Here is a 25,273-nt window from a genome sequence, read left to right as displayed (position 1 = left end):
AATTAAAAAAAAAAGTCAAAATCAACAACATCCACTCCCCTACCCGTATTATCACCGCAGGTGTCCCTCAAGGCTCACTTCTATCCCCTATCCTTTACAACATCTACCAAGCCGATTATCTAAAAATCATCTTCTAAAAACCTAAAAACTATCCACTACTATATCCAATCCCATATAAACCTATTCTCCGAGTGGTCTAGCTGATAAAGGATCAAGATCAAAGCAGATAAAACTGAAGCGATCGTGATCTCCCGGAGGCGAGACCGCTCAATCCCTCCCAAAAAAATCCATAACTCCCCGGTCCCATATAAAAATCAACTTAAATATCTAGGCTTTTATCTTAACCATAAAATATCCCTAAAAACCCATATTAGCAAAACCCTTTCTATCTGCAACAGCTCCTTTAACGAAATTTATCCCCTATTAAACAAAAAAAGTCCTTTCTTCCTCAAAAACAAATTGCTCCTTTGTACCCAAATTATAAGACCTAAACTCCTTTGTGCCGCCCCTTTGTTCATAAACTGTCCCCAAGACCCACCTACAAAGGCTCCAAGTTTTTCAAAACAAAATATTAAGAATAATTACTGACGCCCCATGGTTCATTAGAACCGCCGACCTACACGCAGACCTAAACTTAGACACGATAAAACAACACTTAATAAAGACCCACAGAAAATTCAAAGACAAACTCACAATCAATAGTGAAAGTTCTATAACGAACTTCCTAATAATACCCAGACCAGACAAAGCATCTTTTGAAAACCTTTTTCCACATGAATGCCGACTACAAGCTCCTTCCATTCATCTTCTATCCTAAACCCCGCCCCCCATCATCAGCTCTTCAGTCCCGCGCGCTAAATCACCTTCCGCGCTGATATACGGTCCGAATACCTATTAGACCGCATAAGTATAATACGTTTTACCTTGGATACCAGATAATTCACTCAGCATCATCTTCACACAGATTTTTGGTTTTGTCTTTAAAATCCTTTAATAAAATAATAATACAGATAATAACATATAATATCTAAACAACATTATAACTTTTTTTATAAAAGTCATTTTATTCTCCATGCCCTTTAGTAGACGCGAAGACAGCTCCCTTCCTTAGCATCCCATTCCCTTCCTACACACACCCCTCCCTCCCTTCCCGTTAGTAATCCTTTCTCTCCCACTGTTCCATGTCTGCTCAGGAAGCAGAGCCATGAATAAAAAAAAGCCTGCCTATATTCCCAAAGCTGTCATATGACAGCAAGTCATTGAAAGGACAACACCCATGCCAGGGTACGCCCGGTTTGTAAAGCCAACAATAAGGGAGGATCCGTTTTATCTCCCTTTTTAAAGATGGGAATTATGATTGCCTGTTTTAGACAAGATGGAAAAGTGTTTTCTTTAAAGGTAATATTTATAAGTTTTGTAAGAGGCAACACAATAATGTCTTTAATCACCTTAATAATAAGAGAGAGGCCAAAGATATCCCGTGAGCCTTTGTTTTTTAGGTTTGTTATGATGTCTCTAACCTCAACGAAACCAACCTCCCCAAATTCAAAAGCTGTTTTAGGCTGAAAATCTGGCCGAAAATGGACATTCTCAATAGAGTACGGCCCATCTCCGACCAGATTCCCAGCCACTTCAGAGAAAAACTTGTTAAACTCATTTGGGGAGATCTGTGCACTTGCGCGTTCCTGACGGTCCTTGCCTTCCCTATTGTTGTTTATGATTTTCCATATATTTTTAGCTTTATTACCAGATTCACTTATTAATGAGTCATTACCATCTTGTTTTACTTGTTTGATTGAGTTTTTGTATTGACGATAAAAAGTATTCTTTTGAGTGAGTAATTCAGGTGGTGGATAGTGTCTACAAAGGTCTAAGAGGAACCGTAACCGGTCGCGCACGCCCCGCAATTGGTTATTAAACCATGAGAAAACCGTTTGTGATTGTTTGACTCGGTACTGTTTTTCAGGAAATGCAGTTCCATAAGCGACTTTTATTTAATTACAAAAAAGTTCAATCACAGCCCTCCACCAGATTATAAAAAAATATTTTCCCATGTTCGGTTATGGGTCTGAAGCATTTAGAAGTTGTTTTGTAAGAGTTAGAAGGATCAACATTAAACCAAAAGTGGATGTAATTACGATCAGATAGATTGTTATCATGCACACTTATCTGTGTATTAGAGCTGTAAAAATGTATGAATATATTGTCAAGACAGTTATTACCACATGTCTGAGAAAGCACCATCGCCTCAAAGTTATAAGATTCCAACAAGTCTAGAACAGAGATGGCTTCATTTTGGGATGTACCAAATAATACATTAAAACCCCCAGCTATTACTATCCTTCTGACACATCCCATACCATCAATAGCTCTCGCAAGCTGTGTTAATAAACATAAGCAATGGATAAAGCATTGGTCCTGGGAAGAATATACAGTGTATCCAAAAAGTTTGCAAAAATACCTTTTACAGGTAAACAAATTATCTGCTTGAAAAATGTTCGGACATGGCAATTATCTTTTATTTTTTTGCATGTTTTCAGATTTCTGAAAAATATGCAGGGTGCGTCAAGAAAACTGGACAGCTGTCAACTTTATTATTTTAAATAGAACAGTCCACTTATTCATGCATTTTTGGATTATCAAACAATCTTGAACTATTTTTGAAATATCAACATTTTTAGAAACTTTACCAGGCTTTAATCTCTAAATTATTTAACTCTTGTTACTCTTTTGTGTCAGATGTGACAGGTGGGACATTGACTTTTATTATTAGACTTAAGTTCAATATTGTCCGAAATGGCTCAATTAAATGAAAAAGAAAAAATTACATTAATAAGGTTAAGGGGTTATGGAGATCCTGTTAGATCATATGAAGAGGTTACTAATTTATTTAATGATTTATTTCGAAATCCAATTACTTTATCAACTGCTCAGAAAATAGTAAAGATGTTTGATGAAACTGGCTTATCTGGAAGATAAAGCAGTCTCATGGAATATGAAAATCTTTGATGAGAAGCCATTTGGTTTTACCAAAAGGAGATTAACTATTTTGGATTATGAGCAGTTGTTGAATTGCTTTGAGATAAATAGCAAGTTTATCTGATGAAACAGTGATTTATCAATGGCATTTGATAGAGGTGATCAAATTACTATAATTGTATTAGTATGAAGTATTTCTAATTAAACATAATATATGTCCCTTAATACTCTACTAGAAATAGGAAGCTTTAAATGTGTTTTCCAAAAAATGTAACAAGCAATTAATTTTGTGGCTGTCTTTTCCATACATATTCTTTCTTATGGACCAACAAGTCATTGTTAGAACATGCATCCCATTCTGTCAAGAATCAAAATATTAGCAACAGTGAAGCTATGTGGATGTCCATCTTTGATTTAAATGTTTGCCCCAACATTAAAAATAAATAAATTATTGTATAATAAAATAATATATAATTAATTGCCCCTGTTAATATTAATAATTAAGAAGCAGATAAAATTAATGTTTTTCAGGCAAGATTATTTTTTTAGCAGAATCATCGGTATTCTCAGTAATGAACTGCTAAATCTAACTAAGGATATTCAGCCTGTTATCATTTATAATTACTGCCCACATCTAAATTTATAAAATATCTAGTCATACTCAACTATCTCTTACCGTTTTGCTGTTTGTTGGTATAGCATCATCCCACCAAAAATATCTGAAATTACCACTAGCCAAATTTCTTCCATCGTCATTTAAGATCTTAGTGGTGCAATTTAGAGTGGCTCCCAAAATTATTGGTCCATCACAGACGAGTTTTAACTCAAAAGCTGTGCCTAAAAGAGGGAGGTGAACTGTAGAATTTTCTTGATATTAAGAAATTAACTTACCTAGACTAAAAATTGTTGACAAAAAGATTGGCACAAGGAATACGGGTAGATTCATGCTGCATGAGAAGGATTTAATACTTAAAATTTAAATTATTCTGTTTTCGCAGTGTAGAGTGTAGGAATATAACAATATATCAATAAATAAAAAAAAACTATGAAGAAAACATGTCACTGTCAATGTCAATATTGTCAATGTCAAACGGAAGTATTAGGCTAAACACACAGTGAAGAAGAGAGCAAAGCAGCAATCCGAGCAGACAGCAAAACGGCAATAACAAACAATAATTCCTTTTTAAACGCACATAGTGGAGAGTACAACAGAGAGATAAGAGCGCTGTTAAGTGGCCCTCACACGATCAGTATTACTGACAGTATTTCGAAATACTGACAATAGTACTGATCGTGTGAGGGCAAATACTGATGGACTTTCAGTATACTGATAATACTTTCGGGGTCCTGAAAGTATTTAGGCGGAGCCAAAATACTGATGAAAATATTGATCGTCCGAGCGCAGTAAAGTAAAGTAAGGCCCAGCGCCCACAGAAGTGGTATTGGCTTATGGCGTGGCAGTGGTGTGGCACCGACGTGGCAGCGGCCTGGCGTTTTGACGCCTACTAAAGTGGCACAGAAGCAGCACACAAAATGCAAATTTAGTCATTACTACAATGTCGTCTTCAGAGGACGAAGATGTTCTTGCTTTAGTGCATTTAAATAATATTCAAAGAAGACGATATTGGGTACATCCTTTATGGAAAAAGAAAAACAAAAAATATGGCAGCTTTAATGTATTTAAAGAGCTAAATCAGTATCCAGAACGGTTTCAGTCTTTTTATCGAATGTCTAAAGACTGTTTTACTCGGCTACTAAACATAATAAAACCAAAAATAACTAAAAAGAATACAAACTGGAGAAATTGTGTTAGTGCAGAAGAGCGATTATTAATAACTCTTAGGTAAGTAATTAAATAATAACTGTAGAATACACTAAAAAAACATTATAAAATTCATGAATAAATTTTATTATGAAATTTATGAATATGAACACATAAAGACAAACATAAAAACTAGTCATATGAATACCCTTGAGGCTGCTGATTCGAAAAACTAGTAGTATATTCAAAATCGGTTTCATGTAATGTTTGTAGTGTATGGTATGTTCGACTTCTATTTTCGTTTGCTGGTTGATTTGACGTTGTGATATTAACCGGAGAATAAACTTGTATATTGGAAGGGTTTGAGAAAGATTCGCTAAGCGGTGAAATCATTTGCTGAACATTAGAATTTGATGTCTGATTTTCTTCTAAAATTTCTCCAGCCAAGTTCAAAATGCCAATTTTAAATTTTTTTTTTTGAGAATCAGTCATTTTTTTCATGTCCGGTAGCATACTTATCAGGAATGCCTTATCCGGATCCTCAGTTTTTTCAGGACATTCTTGTAATTTAGTTTGTTTCTTTTGAAAATATTCAAAAGCACTTGAATTGACTTCTTGCAAAGTAGGGTATTTTTTTGTTTCTTTCTTCTTTTTTGGTACGTGCACAGCTTCTGAACTACTTTTTTCCCCATATTCATTGGTGTCACTTAAAGGCGCCTCTAATTCACTGTCAGACTTGCTCGAATCAATTTCATTTGCGATACTTTCTTCTTGAATCATTTTAGTATTCCCCAATGATTTTCTTGATTTTGTGAATGGTTGTAAAAAATGTAAATTTTCAGCTAAATAGTAGGGTTTGATTGGTTTTGCTAAGAATCCCGACGGAACTTTTTTATTTAAATATTTTGTAAAACTTCCCCGGATATTTTTCCATCTATCCTTGCAATCATTTACTAAAACAGAAAAAAGGTTTTATATGCTGCTGGTTTATGTAAAAAAAAAGTCAAAAACATATTCTGAAAACTTTTTTTTAACAGTTTTTCCTTTGTGTCGTTTCAGATACTTTGCCACGGGCTCATCTTTCAAGTCCTTACAATTTTATTTTTTAAGGGGACATACAACAATACGAAAAATTGTTTATCACACAGCTAAGATGTTATGGAAAACTCTACAGCCACAGTTTTTACCAAAACCGACTAGTGAAAAATGGTTGGATATCGCTGAACGCTTTTATAGTCTATGGAATTTACCTAATTGTATTGGGAGCATTGACGGCAAGCACATTAGGATAAAAGCACCCCCAAATTCAGGATCTGCATTCCACAACTATAAAGGTTTTTTTCTATAGTGCTGTTAGCTGTTGTCGACGCAGATGGCTTAATTATTTCTGTAGATGTGGGTGAATATGGCCGCAACAGCGATGGGCGTGCGTTAAAAGAAAGTAAATTTGGAAAGTGTCTGGTTCGAGGAGAACTTAATATACCAGATCCAACTCCTCTACCTGGTGAAGATGTAAATATTGGTTTTCCCTACTACTTTGTAGGTGACGAAGTATTTCCGCTCAGAAGCGATCTTATGAAACCATTTGCCCGCAATCAACTTACCAATGAAAGAAGAATGTATAATTACAGAATTTCTCGGGGACGCAAATCAGTGGAATGCTGCTTTGGTATGTTAAGTACTAAATTTGGAATATTGCAAACGCCCATCTGTATGAAAACGAAAAGGATTGATATAATAATCCTAGCAATATGTGCTTTACATAATTTTATTCGTATTTACGATGGAATTTTTTCCACACCTAAACAACCAAACAATATTCAGCACATACCTGTTCAGGATTTGCAAATACAAAGAAACACTCCACAAAATTTAAGAAATCGGCTTTGTAACTACTTTTGTAACATTTCTCCCATTCCAAACCAAGGATATTACAATTTTTAATAACTATTTTTTATTAGGTATTACAATACCATGTTACCTCTACTACATTTTTTGAGTTGTAACTATAACCTTACTTATTATAATAAATTATTGGATTAAAAAATTACCTGTTTCCTTAATTGTTTTCGAGATTTCATTCCAGGCAGCATCTTGTGCAGTTCTGTTGCAATAATCAGGTCGATTATAATCATATAAACATGGTTTTGATTCAACTAATTCGACAAAGCGAACATTAAATTCAAAATCATCCCGCATTTTCATGTCAAAACTATGAAAACATTCAAAACAACGAACGAGATCGGACTGGCATGCCGCTTTCCATGCACCACTAGTGGTTACAATATGGCGTGCCATTTCTGCACCGCTACCACGCCATCTCAGTGTGCGTTGCTTAATTAATTTACATTATCTTTCTATTGCCACTCGCCAGAACCACGCCGCTGCCAGACTTCCGCCACTTCTGTGGGCGCTGTGCCTAAAGGTGTGATTTCCTAGCGACGTCCAGCGTTCGCGGTCCGCCGCCACGTCTGGCAGTTAATAATACGTACAATGTATTTTGTATGGAATCGTTTTCCTTGAAGCGTCGTGACTCGAAGTCGCAACGTCCGGCCGTCAACGGCTGCGTTTCGACTGCTCAAAAACATGTCGAGACGCAAACGTAGACCCTAGCCGTCTATACATCAGCTTGATATAAGCAGAGTTTAGCTGAAGATATTAACACAAAATGTCGAAAAAATTCACAGATGCTGAAGAAGAAATATTGATTTATCAAGTACGTGAATATCCTTGTATTTATGACTATAAAAATAAAGACTTTAAAGATTACCAAATTCGGGAAAATGTATGGAAAGAAATTGCTGTAATTTTATCCAAGAATCGTAAGTATTTAAGAATAAATTCATTGTTTTCCGCTCCATATAGATGAATCAAGTTTTGTGAATAGTAGGGTTGCAGGTCAAGTAGGTCGATTAATTTTTCCCAATGTTTCAATTGGTGTTTTATACATTGTCCACCATAATGTTCGCTACATATGGGAATTTTTTTACCTGTAGGATATGGGAAAATGTATTATGCTTGATCAAATGCTCGAATTTCCCATATGTAGCGAACATTGTGGTGGACACTATATAATTGTTAGTATTGACACTAAAACACAAAACTGTTTTTATCTATAAACATCTTTTATTATATGTATGTATATTTTTCAAAACATTGGCTCAATAATTATCAAATTGTGTGTAAGATTAAAATACAAAAATATGGACACACCTATTAACTAGAAATTCTAAAGACTCTGTCGTTTTGCCACTCTGTTGCTCCTTCTTCGCTAAAGAAATTTGCGAACATTTCTCTGATTTCCAAACCAGTTGCATCAGCAAATCCTCCACCTCCTGTTAATGGAGTAATGTTCTTTGGCAATGGAATATTTGAATCATATCCGTAATAAGATTTATTGTTTTTTTCCAAAAATCCATCTCTTAATAGATTATGAAGACAACAAGTCACCATAATCAACTTATCGCATACTTCTGCTTTAACAGCTATTGGTGTATAATATATGCGAAAGACTTGGCACAACAGACCAAATGCATTTTCAGTGACACGTCTGGCCCTACACAGTCGGTAGCTACACAGACGCTTCATCTCCGATTACTACATAAGGTAGCTTCCTGTTTGTATTAGGTAGAAATTCATCATTTGGAAATACATTTCCTGAATACACCTGATTGCCCATCGGTGTATTATAAAAAATGGAACTGTCTCCCTCTTTACCATAAGCACCAACATCAACAAACAGAAATTTGCAGTTTGTATCGACCATTGCTAACAGAACTATTGAAAAATAATCTTTGTAATTGTAAAATAGGGAGCCACTATTGTTGGGGCAAAAAATTCGAATGTGTTTTCCATCGATTCCTGCAACACAATTGAGGAAATGCAATTTTTTCCAAAATTCCAACGCTTTTTCCTTTAAGTGTTCACTACTACATGGTCGCAAGAAAATCGGTACCAATGTTGAACATAAAACTTCCAGTGTTTCTCTAATAATAACTGAGATGTAGCTGAATGAAATTCGGAAGGCAAATGACAGGGATCTAAATGTCTCTCCAGCAGTGCTGCCCAAGTACTCGAATACTTTTACTCGTATTTGGGTTACGGATAAAAAATACTACTCGTGACTTTTACTTACAAGTATTTTTATTTAAAAATACTCGTACTTTTAAATAAATTTAAATGTATTCGTAAAATTCTACTCGTAGAATACAAGTATTTTATACGAGTATTTCGTTTATGTTTACCGCCGAATATCGCGCGGCGCCTTCAAAGTAATTTGCCGCTATAGTGGCGGTGCGCTTTGACTCTTTAGCGGCCGTGCCGACTTATTTATTTGAGTAGAGGGTACGGTGGCAATTCTGGAGATGGATTCAGTCTTTAATTGCGCTTTCTATGATTCTGTTTTTATCGGTTCAATTTTTTCGTTTTTTTTTTTTGGAATATTATGTATACTTACATACAGTACATAATATTGGCTTTGTACCTGGTGGCATAGGATATTGTGTTGCGGTTAATCTATTATCATAAAATTCGTATCATACCTATTTAGCACTGCACTTGTAACGAAGAAGGTTGGTTGTTTTTGTTTTTATGTTTTGAAAAAAAATTAAATAAAAGGTACTTACCTTTTTAGGTATTATATTAGGTTTAAGTACAAAAATGGAAAGTGGAAGTAGTGCCGACCACAGTAGCTCTGACAGTGAGAGTGTTGTAACACGCGTAACACCTAGTACATCGACAAAAAAACGCAAGCGTAATAATTGTGAAAATATGGCTGAGGCTGAGAATATTACTGAAACTCCAATATCTCCGATGGTGACGATGATGAGAATCTGCAAAACATCGGAAAAAGAATTGCAAAAAATGCCATTCTGGACGGGAATTTTTTTGAGGTAAGAACTACTTTTATTTTTGAGCTTTATGATTTTAAATAAAAATTATTCTCTAGGTCAAACAAATTATAGATTTTAACCATATTCTGACGATTTGTAAAAGTTGCCAACCAAAAATTAAAGAAATAAAGGGTTCCGTAATAACCACAACCAACTTCGTCAAACACTTAAGAACAACCTATACAGAGTATATTAAATATAAAAATGAAAAAAAAGAAACTGCTAAAAAGGAAAATAAATTAAAAAATGCAATAACTAGTTCTGCAGCTGAGCAGCAAACTACTTTGCAAAAATATTTTGCAAGACAACAAGGGCCAAAAACAATAAATAAAACAGAATTCGAAAATAGACTGATTAGATTTGTAATTAACACCATGAGTCCATTATCAATAGTAGAAAATCCAAGTTTTAGACAGTTATTTGTTGGATTTAATCTTGAATTGGTTAGCAGAAACACTTTGACTCGACGTATCTCAGAACTATTCAAAGAAAGGCAAGCAAAATTAAAATCCGAATTATTGAATATTCAATATGTTTGTACAACGGCTGACATATGGTCAGGAAAAAAAAGAAGTTTTATTGGGGTTACCTGCCATTGGATAAATGAAGACTTTAGCCGTCAATCAGTGACCCTGGCCTGTCAGAGATTTAAAGGTACTCATTCATACGATCGAATCGCTAGTATTTTAGAAGATATACATATGAGATACGGATTAGACACAAATAAAATCGTTGCAACTGTCACCGATAACGGGTCAAATTTTGTTAAGTCTTTTAAAGAATTTGGAGTTACACTACCTGGTATGCTTAATACTGATATGCAAGATAGTTTTTTTGATATTACCGAAATTAATGAAGGTAGTGGGAGTGGGTCCGATGAAGAGAATTTTGATGATCAAGACGCTGAGGAAATAACATTTGAAATCATTGGGGATGACGGTGAAGTTATTGATCAACAACATAGACTACCCCATCATTTACGCTGTGCAAGTCACACTATTAATTTAATTTGCACTACTGACTGCAATAAAGCTATAAATGGCAACTCTGTTTTAAAATTAAGACACTCGCAGGCATTGACCAAATGCAATTCATTATGGAAGAAAGCGACATTTTCGAAATCTTCAGAGGTTATTTTAGAAATTCTGGGGCATACACTTTCTTTTCCTGGAGCCACACGTTGGAATTCGTACTATGATTCCATTAAGAAAATTGTAAACGACAAAAACAAAATTATTGATTTGTTTAAACGGTTAAATTTAAAGAATTATTTTTTTGAAAATGAACTTTTATATTTGTAAGAATATTGTCAAGTGATGGAACCATTAGCAGCTGCTTTAGATGTGTTGCAAGGCGAAAATAATACGTTTTATGGTCTTTTGCTCCCATGTTTAGCTTCACTAAAAAATAAACTAGACAAGCTATCAAAAAACATTTTTAAATTTGCATCGCCGTTAGTTAAAGCATGCCTCGATGGATTGCAAAGTAGGTTTAAACTTTTTTTTACAATAGACGAACAAGTACATAGTGCTATAATAGCTTCAGTTGTACACCCTCAATTTAAGTTACGCTGGTATAATGTTATTAGTAAAACATACCCTTTGTCTCCAAGTTTAACATCAATAGAAAAAATGGTGGTAAACCAAGCAAATAATTTTATTGATATAAAAAAAAATATAGATGAATATTCTAAAAGGATTGCTTGTAAGTCTGTACATAAATTTTTTGATTTTGATGATTCTGAAGCACCTGATGCTGATGGTGATGAGAACGTTCCGGGGACAAGTTATCCTCAGAATGAATCCAGTTTTTCGGAAAAAGCAAATTTAATTAAAAACCAAGCCGAATTAGAGTATTTAAGGTATATTAGTGATTCGCGAACAAATTTAAATATGCTTGAAGATTACCCGACAATAAAAAAAATGTTTTTAAAATTTATTACTCCACTTACCTCTTCCGCACCCGTTGAGAGACTATTTTCGTTTGCCACAATAATTAATAGTCCAAGGAGGCATGCTTTATCTGATGGCAATTTTGAAAAACTTGTCGTTTTAAAGAACTATGTTTAGCTTGGATTTTATGTTCAATTAAGATTTTATGTTTGGTTTTTAGTTTTTTAGGTAGTTGTATTGCCAAAAAGCGTTTTGATATATTTTTTTATTTTATAAAGAAACTAAAAAGTTTAGTTTAGTTTTAAGAATAACTTGTTTGTGCAATCCATTATACAAAAGTGTGCTTATTTTCTACGAATGTTTAATTTTAAGAATTTATGTTTAGTTTTCAAGTTCCTAACTTTCCTAAGAAGTTGTGATATTTTTGTTATTTAAGAAATAAACGTTATTTAGTTTTTTTAGAGAAAAAATTTTCGTTTTATTTTTGTTAAATTATAATGTTTATTAAAAAAACTATGTGCTGTGTAAAAAAAAAGCTGTTTGTACTATGGCAAATAAAGTTTTTTTTTTATTTTGTTTATTTTTTCAAAATCTTTTTACATTTTCCAATTTTTTAAAAGTATTCGTACTCTTTACTCGTACTTTTACGAGTACTACCCGTATCCGTAGACTGCGTGAGTAAAGTTACTTACGAGTAAAATACTTACAAATACATTTTTTTGAGTACTCGTACTCGTAGATTATACGAATTCATTTTTTTTTACTCGTGCCCAGCACTGCTCTCCAGTAGCCAAGAATCTAAAAAATAAAAAATATCTCATAAACTCTAGGTTTCTAGTTCCTACTTATATGAAGATATTTGAGATTTTAAATATTTTTTTTTAGCCGAAGAATGCAAAATTCGCTGGAAAAATATTCGCGATAATTATTTTAAAAATAAAAGAAAGCAAAAGTTAGGAACTGGTTCGGCGGCATCATCCCGACCTACCAAGTGGACACTGTTGGAACTTTTGAAATTTTTAGAATTGGTGAAGACTGAACGAAGGTATGATACTTTTTTGTGTATGGATAAATTTTATTTTTAAACTAATTGTAGGCGACTTCAAAACTTTAATGAGAGTCAAAATGACAATAATTTACAGTCACAAACTTTTGATGATAATACGACCGATTCAGAATTACAGATAGATAACGAAATTGATGACGTCGCATCACCGGAATCTATCGATTTGAATATACCTGCAAAAAGATCAAAACCAAATATGGACACAAGTCGATCAAATACTCCCAGCAGTAAATCAAACACTCCATCACTATCAGGAAGATTTGTTAAATCCACAACAGCAAAATCAAAACTACTGCAAAATTTAGAAGAAAAGTCAAAAGAGCGCATGGAAATGTATTCGAAACTCGTAGATAATCAGAATGAAGACGAAGTCGATTTGTTTATGAGGAGCATGGCTCTAATGTTAAAGAAATTACCTCCTAATTTAATTAATGAAGCAAAATTAAAAATTTTGACCATAATAACAAATCTCCAGGCATCAATGACTAATCTAGAGCAGCCACAAAATCCCTGTTCACCAGCGCAAATGACTTCAAGTCCTCAACAAGTGGTATATTTTCAAATGCCAGGTCAGCTAGAAGATATTCCAAATGAATTAGTTAACACTCCTCAACCATCAAGATCTTCAGTGAACCCACAGGACAACTACACAACGAAAAACAAATATTTCCAACTATGAAGAATATATTTTTTTTAGATACAGAATTGTATTGTTTGAGTTTTCTTGGTGATAATAAATAGTGTTGTTCTCATTTTAAAATTTTCAAAAAATGTATCTTACCTTAGTGTCAGAGCCAATTTTTCTTCTGGAGAAATAGGAGTTTTTACTCTGTTTGTGGGTTTCTTCTTTAATTCATTTTGAACTAGGCTTAACAGAAAATTAAATTGATCCTTATTAAGCCTGAAGAAGCTGCGAAACTTTTCATCGTCATCATTTAGGTGATTTTGTATAAAGGTCTTGTAATAACCTTCTTCGTTTCGAGATTCCTACAATTCACTTGTTTTATCACGCAACGACAGTAATAACCTCATGTCATCATCATTCTCTTCTTCTAATAATGTTAACGGTAATAACTTATTTTTATTCATGTTGATGACCTGCAACTTTTGATTTGCAGTCAACTGTACTATTTGCTATGGCGGGTGTGCTCTCACTACTACAGAAACGCGGACGCCAGACGCTTCAAGCAAATCCCAAAATCGCCGCAACCAGTCGTTACTGCTGAACGTCGCGGCGGGCCGCGAACGCTGGACGTTGCTAGGAAATCACACCTTAATTCAGTATTTCAAGTAAATCGATGCAGTCTCCAGTAGGGTCACCTTCATCCAGCATATCTTCTGAAGAAGAAGAAACAAGAAAATCAATATTAAAGAGGTTTATTGCAGCTTATAAGTCAATGCCAGAGTTGTGGATTATCACATTGAGAGAGTATTCCGATCGAGACAAAAAAAGACGCGGATACGAAGCTTTGCTTCAAATTTATGTACGTTTAAAGGCACAAGCCACTATTGAAGATGTGAAAAAGCAAATTAATACACTACGTAGTAATTACAGGAAGGAATTGAAGAAAATAAAAGACTCTAGAGTGTGTATGAACCCAGTTCGTGGATATTTTATGAACTTCAGTTTTTAGCAGATGTTGAAATTTCGGAGAAAGGAAGAAGCTCAATAAAACAAAATGAGGTAAGTAAATAGTGTTTTATTGGAACAGGAAAGTTACATTTTATATTTTTTAAACATACCAAAATACCTATTTTAATTAAGTTAAATTCAATATTTTTCTTTGCCAATTCACTTGCCCCTCTTTATTCAAGTAGTTCCTAAAGCGTTCCCTAACTTGCTTAGCGTTTTTTGATGCGTTTCGATATGATCCTAAACGAAGCCCATTCAATGTATGTTCGGATCTGTCTGTGCCAATAACGACGTCCCCTGTTTCCTTGTTTTCTACATTTAATATGTTATTATAATAATTATTTGTATTTGCTGTTTTCATTAAAAAATTGTGTAGATAACAGCAGGCTAAAACAACAACGGTGGCCTTTTCAGGTGATAAATCTATAGCTTTTTGAAATACACCAAATCGAGTAACAAGTATGCCAAATGCGTTTTCAACTACTCGGCGAGCCCGTGACAATCGGTAATTAAAAATCCGGTTTGTCACTGATAAATCCTCTTGGCTAAATGGCTTCAATAAATGTTCGCTCAGCGCAAAGGCATCATCCCCTATAAAAGCGTAAGGAAATTTTTCGTCGGTATTTGGCAGTTTTGAGGCCTCAGGAATATTCAACCGATTGTTTTAGAACATTTCCCAAAAATCGGTATTGTAAAGAACTCCTCCATCCGATACCCGTCCGTTAGTGCCAACATCAACCATTATAAAATTATAAATAGCATCTACAATCGCCATCAAAACGATGCTGTGGGTGCCCTTGTAATTATAGTACCTTGATCCGGAATTCGCTGGTTTAATAATGTGAACGTGTTTTCCGTCTATTGCCCCAAGGCAGTTCCAAAATTGCCACTTTGCCCCAAAGTCCTTTGCTATTTTCTCCCATTCGTCCTCGGTTAATGGTATCTAAAAAAAACAAAGCATTTAATTCATTGATCTATTTCCTATTGTTTTAGCATTCTGAAGACATGCAACAAAAAGAAGGCACTGATAGAACTGAGAAAGCTACTGGAAACCAGGATAACCAAGATCGTCAGCAGCTATTATCCATGACGCGTGAATATCTAACTAAAGACGATGAATATCCCATTGGAAAAATTTGGGAAGCAAAGTTGAAAAGTCTTATTGACGCACAACAACGAAGGTTGGCGGAGAAATATATAAATGATATTATTTTCGAGGCGGAACAGGGCACCTTAACCAAAAGCTCCGTCAAAATAAATTGTGACGAAGCAAATTTTGTTGATGTATATTCAAGAGCACCATCAGTTCAAAGTTTATCATCCGCAAGTTGCAACTATAGTTACACTTCAACGCCCATGTTCTCTCCACCAATGCCATTGGATGAAGCACATAACGTTAGTCAAAATCGACAATATTTAGAGCTTCAAAATGTATCCCAAACTTAGAACATTGAAAGGCTAGAATTAGTAAACAACAACTTTGTTTGAGTCCAACATGTGCACAGGGGCAAGAGGGGTGTTTTATTTACAAACATATGTGCCGATTCTCTGTTGTCAAGTCGACACAAATTTCCAACGGAGGAAATTTTTAGCTATATTTTAACAAACATTATAACGTTAATTTAACTTATTTCTGTTATATTTTATAGGAAAATTTAAAATAAAAAGTATAAATACTACAATTAACCTATTTTAAGAATAAATATAATATCCTTAAGCAAAAAAAAAACAAAATTATTAACATTCTTATCCCTAAAACTGCTTCTAAAAAATTTGAAGCGACAACACCGGAGCTTAAGCGCCTAAACCATACGCGTTGTGTCATCTGTCAAACGGCTTTTTGTTTATATTCGGGATTCGTGTATTTTCTTTAATTTTTGGTTTAAAAAGGAAAAAAGGCCACGTTTTAGTGTTTTTTTAAATTGCTAGGATGGCAAAAACTTGTGTTGTTTGTGCCGCATCATGATAAAAACGTGATTTAAGCCGATCTTTTCACAAGTAAGTACCGATACTTTCATAACATCACATCATGGGGTAACCATCATCATAAACGTAGAATAGGGGATCTTATAGATATAAACCTAATAAAAATTTGAATGTGAAAGTGTGCGTAAAATACCAACATATTTATATTTTTAAATCTAAATATTTTTTTGAACACATTCATCTATTAATAGGCTATAAAAGATATAAAACTAGAATTTTGTCCCTGGTTTTATTACAGGATTTTATGTTTTTTTTGTTGTTTTGGCTGAAAAAATGCATAATACCTATGTACCTATCTATATATAGTTTGATATCTATCTATAAAGTTAATTTTGTCTTTCTTTAAAATTTGTTCCATAATTTTTTTTTGTTTTACCTTATTGCAACTTACAATAATATATATAGTAATTGGCACCACATATTAATTTATTACTGTAATTTTTTTCTGCTTTTTGATTAAATATCAAATACTTATTATAGATTGCCCAATGATTATGCCCAAAGGGAACAATGGGTTTCATTAATGGAAATCAACACATTTAAAAAGAACATATTTTTTGTTCAGTATCAGTCAGTTTTGTTCAGAGTATATTTTACCTTAGAATTATTGATAAAGGTTTGCATGCTTTTATTTACTACATTATGTAAGCTAAAAAAACAATCTTTTAAAACTTGTGCTTGGGCTATGTTGTAAAACATACAGCTTCTTCACAAAAAGTATTAGTGTTACTCATATAAGATTTATTTATACCTAATACTTATTAAATTAGGTATGTGTGTAAAACTATTTTTTTACTAGGATTTCTGATGCACTAGTTAAAAACACAGCAGCCAATAATTCAGTTAATTTACCAAGTGATTTACCCTTCAAAGCTACAGGGGTAGCTTTCCTGAAGAGTGCAAAAACTTCTTTAGCTTTCAAAATGGTATATAGTACAAACAGTGAAGCTAATATAGACACGTATGGATAATTAAAATAGATTAATATTCTTGATACGCCAAATTTTGTATAATTACAGATCTGATCATTCATCATCAACAATAACTGCATCTGAGAATTATAGTTCTACAGTAACCGTGGAGTCTAGGTCAACAATTACTATTTCTCATCCAAGCCATTTTTGTTTAACTGCTACACATTCCCTGACTCTGCCAAGGAAAAGGTATAAATACACTCAAAATAGACTACTAGTTTTATGCCATGTATCATCCTATTCTATATATCTTATTTAAAAGTGATATGGTATTTTATTGTATTATATTTGTTTAATTAAATGCAATTAATCAAATGTATGACATTACAAAGATTCTCTATAATAACATACATTTTATTGATCAATTGGATTATCATAATACATTTTTTAAATTTTTTCTTTTTAATTTTGGTAATACTATATTTTTATGTATATTATTCTAGGGTAAAATCAAAATGATATCCTGAGGACCTAAGCACTGATGATTCCACCGTTTCAAGAGCTTAATCACTTGTCACCAGATTATGGAAAAAAAATAAAGAACAAAAAATTAAAATTCGAAGATTGCAACAAGCAAATTTGCGCCAAAGAAATTGAATTAGATGTCTCAAGTCATTATTAAAATACTTACATGAAATAATAACATGATTTTATGGAAAAGCTCAACATACTACATATTTTATTTGACTTGTAAAAGCACTTGTTTGTATATTACTACTAATAAACTCTCTAATCTAATCTATTGTACATAGTCTTTATTCTTAGCTTTGTTTTTTAGTATAAATTAATATGATATAATATTTGGTATTAGGTATTATATAGGTCACTATTAAATGTCTCAAAACCATTATACAGGCTAAATACTCATAATAAAAATCTTATAACCTACAAAAAACCTGCAACTCCTTCACAATTTGAACATCCTTGTAGTTTTAACTTTTTCCGCTGAAGCAATACTGTCCCTTTGAAAAAGTCAGCAGCATAGAAGTATATATTATGTGATGTAAGTAAGTGATGTAAAACTGAGTTTTGTCCAATATAACAATAACAATAAAATTTTGCAAAATGTTAAAAATTTGTGTCTTAAAACATGATTTATTAAGAAATCTATAATATTATATTAATAAAATATTTAATTTCCATAAAAATGCTTTGACAAAAATGCTGCCTTTCATTAGGACCTTCCTCTAATGAAGTCCATTAAACAAAACACATAAATAGCTCATAAATGGTAATATTACTTATACTCAAACTCTTTATTTATTAATTAATAAAAATTTATCAGGTAAATATTTGTTGACGACGTCACTGGTAGAGAGTGCTTGTATCTGTGACATAAACAATGCAATCGAGCGGCGTTGCGATGCCATTACCGTTTTCTCGTTTCTTCGTACTTTATTTTCATTTACTTAACTTATATTGACTTCGATATAGAGTATCTTATCAAATTTATTTTTAAAAAATGCTTGATATTTTATTAAAGGGGAGCAGTAGTATTGTTTTGTGCCTTCGGAAACAACTGAAAATTTTTATTATATTATAAAGTGATTTTTGCCATTTCTCTATAAGCACTTGGCATCATTGCATCAGAGATGTTGCAAGCAAACAAACCTGCCCATAGTTCCACGGCATGCTACTTCTAGCCTTTCAATGTTCTAAGATCCCAAAATTATCAACAAGCCCTTCAAACAGAACACACACCACAATCACCAACAGACCTTCCTACTATACAGACATATTTAAGTTCATTTAAATAAATTGTAATAGCTTCTAATGTAAAATAAAATAATAAAAAAACATATTTGTTTTATGTAAAAATAATGTTTACTTACTTTGATGTAGTCTGCCAATAATTCAATTATGGCGTTGCAAACCTCCATCACAATTTCACTTATGGTTGTAGGAGAAATGATAGTGGATTATTTTAGATCTTCAAACGATCTCCCAGTAGCTAAAAATCGTAGCGTCAATGCTAGCCTTTCGTTTGCTGATATTGCTTGCCTCATGTTTGTGTCCTGTTTGGTAATAGAAGGCCTTAGGAGATTGAGGAGTTCATTGTACACATCACTACTCATTCGGAAATAGTTTCGATAATCATCTGGATCCGTGTTATTTATAAAATTTAACAAATTTAAATGAGTGTATTTTTGACGCTGACCTATCCATTGTTTCATCCAACGTCTCTTTTGCTTCTTGCGTTTAAAACTTGTACAGTACAATATAATGGCAACACAAGCTTTTTGTTTATTGCTCATTTTTTTGAAGAGGAATACGAGAAAGAACGATCACAACAAAACTAAATATTGTATAGGTTACTGATAGAAATATTGATAGTGTGAGGTGAATTTCAAAATATTGATGAAATACTGACAATATCACGTACTGTCAGTATTACTGATCGTGTGAGGGCGCTTTAAGTAGTATTTTTGCTAAAAGGCCCTTATGGGATCAAAATCAGAAAAGATGTCAACCCTCATAATCGTTTTATTTTGGACAAACAGTGGGAAGCAGTGGCAAATGAAATGTCATCAAAAAGTAAGTTTCTACATATTTTATTTATACAGGGTTTTGGGATAAATTTAGTACGCATATATTTTTTATATTACTTGGAAGTATACAGGGTGATTCACTAAAGCGACGCAACTGAGAACATAATTTTTTTCAATGAAATTCCTTAATTTTTTGCAGTGATTTGGACAAATTAATTAACAAACGAATAGGTATACCAAATTTTTTTCTTTTTATAAAGCAATGTAAATTTAAGGATTTAATTTACTTTATGAAACGACTTGCAAGTCAAGTTCTAATCGCAAAAAGCTTAGAAAAATGCCAGACTTTGACAACTTTGGATTTACGTCTGTTAATACAGGGTGTCACGGTATTTTGGCGTATTTTGAATAACTAAACACTTCAAGAAAAAGTCACTATCCTAGGTATTTTTGGAAGAAGGAAAAACTAAGGTATTGGACATTATAAAAAAACTGAGGGTTCCTATTTAAAATGCAAAAGTTTTTATATGTCTTAAAATGGTAGAAAATATTTTTTTATTTCCCTGTATGATATTGATTTTTTTAAGGCTGCTAAAAAAACTTTAGTTTTCCTGCCCAAATCGCATTTAAATATATAAAACCGTTTTCACGTTACAGTCATTCAAAATGTGCAAAACACCGTAAAAACTATAAATTTTACGTATAGGTTATTGTTGTATGAAATATGTCTAACATTTTTCGAAATTTAGTATCGCTTTTATGATTCGCCCTTTATATACAGGGTGTTTCAGAACTATGGGATCAAACTTCTGGGGGTTGTTCAGTGCAACAGAATAATCCATTTGAGTATAGGAACCCATGTCCGGAAATGCGTCACTACGCCACTACGGCCCTAAGACGCGTTAAAATTTATAAAAAACATTAATTACCTAAATAGGATCTGCTGCATTTATTTTTACCTTTTGTACATGATACCATAACAACAATTGTTTAAAATCAACGCTTATCAATGTCAATTCTCAATGTCATGTTTAAAAATTTTATAGCTTACAATTTTTAAACATTTATTGCTAATGGAAAACTTTATCAATCAAGAATTGGCAGATATGCATTTGGCATACGGAGCAACAAACTGCAATGCACGATGAAACGAAGTTTATTGCGGTTCATCGGCGGCTCGCTGAGACAGGTATGTTTAAGACCAAGATGCTTTTGCATCTTGGTCGAACCGTAAGAATGGTCGAATTTGAAGAAGAGGTGCTTCAGCGAGTTGCCGATGAACCATCAAATAGCACACGTGACGTCGCTAAGAATATGAATACGAGTAACGCTTCTGTCTGGCGGGTACTCCACGAGCAACAATTCCATCCTTACCACTTCCAGAAAGTTCAAGGTATGACTGCAGCCGATTATCATCCTAAAGTTCAATTTTGTCGATGGCTTCTGGATCACATCATTGCACAACCAAATTTTTTACGATATGTTTTGTGGACCGACGTCTTTTACAAGAGACGGTATTTTTAATAGTAGGAATTATGCAATTTTTCCAAGAAAACATCAGAATCGTTGGTCTGTCAACGTATGAGCAGGCATTGTTGATGATTATTTAATGGGGCCATACCTTCTACCAGAACGGTTAACAGGACCTATTTATCTGCGTTTCTTGGAGGAAGTTCTCCCAGAACTCCTTGAGAATGTTCCACTAAACGTTAGACAGCAAATGTGGTTTCAGAATGATGGAGCGCCGTGCCGGCTCACTTTGCTGTACTAGTACGCGAGTATTTGGCTCAGCGGTTTAGGCACCGTTGGATTGCCAGAGGTGGAGCAGTTTCTTGACCTCCTAGGTCACCCGATCTAACGTGGCTCGATTTTTTATTGTGGGGACATGTAAAGTCTTTAGTCTACGAAACTCCAGTAGAATCAGAGCTAGACTTAATTGGACGAATAGCAGCAGCATTTGAAATCATTCAAAACGAGGATCAAATTTTTAGTGTAGTCCGCCGAAATCATGTGCGGCGTTTAAATCGGTGTATTGAGTTTGGAGGAAGACATTTTGAACAATTGTTGTGATGGTATCATATACAGAAGGTAAAAATAAATGCATCAGATCCTATTTAGGTAATTAATATTTTTTCTAAATTTAAACGCGTCTTAGGGTCACTACGCCACTACGGCGTAGTGACACATTTCCGCACATGGGTTCCTATACTCAAATGGATTCTACTTATTTTATTTATTTATTTTTATTATCTTTAAACAATATCACTTTTAAAGATTTAGAGGTTATGTCCTATATCTTCGTCTAAACTCACTTCAACTGACATTTTGAAGCCAGAGATAATTCTCAAACTCAAACTCATAAATGCTTTATTGTCAATATAAACATAGAAGTTGTAGACAAAGCCAATAGACTGTACATTAAATGAATAAAAACGAGAAACTAATTTAAAATAAAATAAAATTATATAAAACTTTGAAAAATACTTAAATGCTAATCATTAAAAAATTCACTAAAACTATAGTACGCTTTACTAGCAAGAAATATTTTCGTCCTTGTACGTAGGCTTTTTTCAGTCTTAAGTTGTCTTATTTCTAGTGGAAGTTTATTAAACAGCTTTCTACCTCCATATATGATAGAGCTACGGACAAGTTCAAAATGAGGAATGGGTAGCCTCAACAAATAATTTTGTCGCGTATTATAGCGGCTTCCTAAGTGGAGTTCCTGTTTATATTTTCTAAAAACTAAGCAAACTGTTTCCAAAATAAAGATACAACACAGGGTTAAAATATTATGACTTACAAAAAGCGAGCGACATGAGTCACGAGGCTTGGCCCCACATAGATATCTAATGGCCCTTTTCTGGAGTACAAACACTGAACTAAAAAGTGAATTTGAACATGAACCCCAAAAGCAAATTCCATATCGAAGGTGCGACTCGATAATCGCGAAGTATGCAGATCTGGCGATGGAGAAATTAAGACTGGCAATAACCCTTAGGGCGTAGCAGCCTGATGAGACTTTTCTACATACATTCACAATATGGTCTTCAAATTTAAGGAACTTGTTTATGGAAAGACCCAAAAACTTACTGAACGGTGGCATGGTGATGGCTTCATTATTTAAACATATATCATTTGTATTACATTTAAAATTAAGGATTTTTGTTTTGGAAACATTAAATGTCAAAAAATTTGCATCACACCAGTCTTTTATTTTTAACAAATCTGCACGTATATTGGCCTCCATTTGAGAAACATCAGAGTCGTGCCAGAGGATGGTGGTTTTATCGGCAAACAATGTAAATTTGCCAGTTACCTGCAGTTGTGGCAGATCGTTCACATAAATGAGAAAAAGTAAAGGACCAAGTACTGATCCTTGCGGAACACCCACATTTATATTAAGATCGTATATATTAAATTTGACAGCCTGGACACGATTTGATAAGTAGGAACGAAACCACTCAAGGGCAGTTCCTCTGAAACCATAGAGCTCCAGTTTTATCAGCAGCACTCTGTGACTCACACAGTCAAATGCCTTGGACAAGTCACAGAATACCGCTGCTGCAACTTCACCAACATTCAGTCGGTTGTAAAGATGCTCTAGAAAGCTAAAGATAGCATCATTTGTGCTCACAGACTCACGAAAGCCAAACTGCTGAAGACTCAATAGGCCAAACCTATTTAAAAATGAAACCATCCTCACCTTAACGAGCCGTTCCACTATCTTCGCTAAAGTAGGCAATAACGCTATAGGTCTAAAGTTAGAAGGACAGTCGCGATCGCCACCCTTGTAAAGAGGAACAATCATTGCTCTTTTTAAGCACTCTGGGAAAACTCCAGACATAAATGAAAAGTTAATTGACTCGGCCAAGACTTGCAAAGCAACAAGAGGTAAAGCAGAAAATATTCTAAGAGAAAGCCCATCCCAACCTCATGAACTCTTATTCTTAATATTAACCATTAACTGTATAAGCTCTTCCACACTTGTGGGGGCAAAAAAGAAAGATTCGGCTACTACCACATTGCTGAGATAGCTCCTGGGATCTATTTTTTGTGAGAGATTGGCTGCAAGGTTACTAGCAATATCACAGTAGAAGGAACTGAGGACATTGGAATCTAAGGTACTTGGAATAACCAAGACATTATTTTTGCCCCTTAGCTCATTTAAAATCTTCCAAGATTCTTTTGCTCTGTTGGAGGAATTATTTATCCTCCTTTGAAAGTAGGTCCACTTAGCCATTTTGATTGAGTTTCTGTAAATCTTGCGGTATCTGTTATGATAATTTAAAAATGTTGCATTGTTCATACCGTATTTCCTAATGTAAAAAAGAGAGCGCATATCTTTCCCAGATACTCGTAAACCCTTAGTATACCAAGGTTTTCTATTTCGTTTCTTAATATTGACAACAGGAAAAGCAGTGTTAAAATTGTTTAATACTATTTGATGAAAGCTATGCAGTGGGTTAACAGTAGTCAATACATTATTCAAACTTGACATATTGCAAAGCAAGGAAAATTTGCGGAAATTAGCTCTAGTATAAAGTCTATCGCGTGCAAACTTTTTTTTTTATTTCTTTATTTTCAAACATATTACAATCATATCTTTACATAACCAAAATCCTTAAAACAGTGCCAATGCACTGGTACCAAGGATATGTAACGTTCAGAGTGTACAACAACCTTAACCATATATACAGATATATTAAATATACTATAAACCTTTCAAAAAAAAAAAGAAAACAAAACAAATCAAAATCCCTGACGATGTCAATTACATCACTACCCTTATAAATCCAATTAAATACCTACAATAAGTGTAATTTTAGATATTTTCTTTAAGTATATTTATAGCAACCAAGCAAAACGAAAAAAAAAAAAAAGAAAAACTATTCTAATATATGACTTAAAAGTTTCGCTGTGAATTTTTCAACCGAGTCCATGTTCTTAATGACTACTGGAAGACTATTATATACTATTATAGCCTGATAAACTGGATTACGTAAACCTACATTAGTCCTGATATTATTGTCCCAATAGATGTCACGTTGAGCCCTGGTTTAATGATCGTGAATATTTTCAGTAGAGACCATTCTCACATTAGTCTTTTGGATGTTATTAGTTACTTTAAACATATATTTGCCCTGTTCAAATATAAGTAACTTTCTCAGCATTAAGACACCCAACCCCCTATGTAACTTATTCTCATTCGCTGCACTATTAAGCTTTACTAATCCCACTATTGCCTCATGGTCAGACAAACCGGCATTGATTGTTGTACACTGATTTTCGTGTTGGTTAAAATTCGTACAGAAGTAATCTATCAGTGAGGAAGAAAATGCTGAAATCCGGGTTGGCTGATCCACGTGCATTTTAAAATTAAATGAGTTTAACAGATTAAAAAGCATTCGATTTGATCCATTAGATTTGTCTAAAAAATTTACATTAAGATTGCCAGTCAGAATCAACATCGCATTAACCGAAATTTCACTTAAGAGGATCTCCAACTTTTCTAAAAACAAATCTAAATTACCAGATGGAGATCGATACAATCCTAAAATATACAAATTTAACTTACTGCTAAATACAATAGAAAACTCGCA

At 33.7% G+C, this 25,273-nt stretch overlaps 1 protein-coding gene and 2 long non-coding RNA genes across 4 annotated transcripts in view; 2 read left to right on the top strand and 1 right to left on the bottom strand.

Annotated features, from left to right (window-relative positions):
* The window catches only part of LOC126739409 (uncharacterized), a 32,972-nt gene extending 28,936 nt beyond the window's left edge, over positions 1 to 4,036 (bottom strand). For both annotated transcript variants that reach the window (XM_050445082.1, XM_050445083.1), the window contains exons 1-2: positions 3,871 to 4,036; positions 3,656 to 3,816 (exon numbers count right to left, since the gene is read on the bottom strand). In XM_050445082.1, coding sequence (XP_050301039.1) covers positions 3,656 to 3,816; positions 3,871 to 3,925 — 216 coding nt within the window. In that variant the 5' untranslated portion in view covers positions 3,926 to 4,036. The remainder of the gene's footprint in view (positions 1 to 3,655; positions 3,817 to 3,870) is intronic.
* Positions 4,037 to 7,445: 3,409 nt separating this feature from the next.
* LOC126739445 (uncharacterized) lies at positions 7,446 to 13,343 on the top strand. The gene is made up of 3 exons (XR_007661626.1): positions 7,446 to 7,563; positions 12,411 to 12,570; positions 12,702 to 13,343. It is a non-coding gene; the product is annotated as an uncharacterized LOC126739445 (long non-coding RNA).
* A 3,684-nt stretch (positions 13,344 to 17,027) lies between these two features.
* Positions 17,028 to 17,875, top strand: LOC126739442 (uncharacterized). Its single transcript, XR_007661623.1, has 3 exons — positions 17,028 to 17,171; positions 17,230 to 17,373; positions 17,628 to 17,875. It is a non-coding gene; the product is annotated as an uncharacterized LOC126739442 (long non-coding RNA).
* Positions 17,876 to 25,273: the final 7,398 nt, after the last annotated feature.

The sequence above is a fragment of the Anthonomus grandis genome, chromosome 8 (assembly GCF_022605725.1).
Source record: "Anthonomus grandis grandis chromosome 8, icAntGran1.3, whole genome shotgun sequence".
Taxonomy (NCBI): Eukaryota; Metazoa; Arthropoda; class Insecta; order Coleoptera; family Curculionidae; genus Anthonomus; species Anthonomus grandis.
The sequence above is the reverse complement of the archived record's forward strand: the minus strand, read 5'-3'. Positions and strand labels throughout refer to the sequence as shown.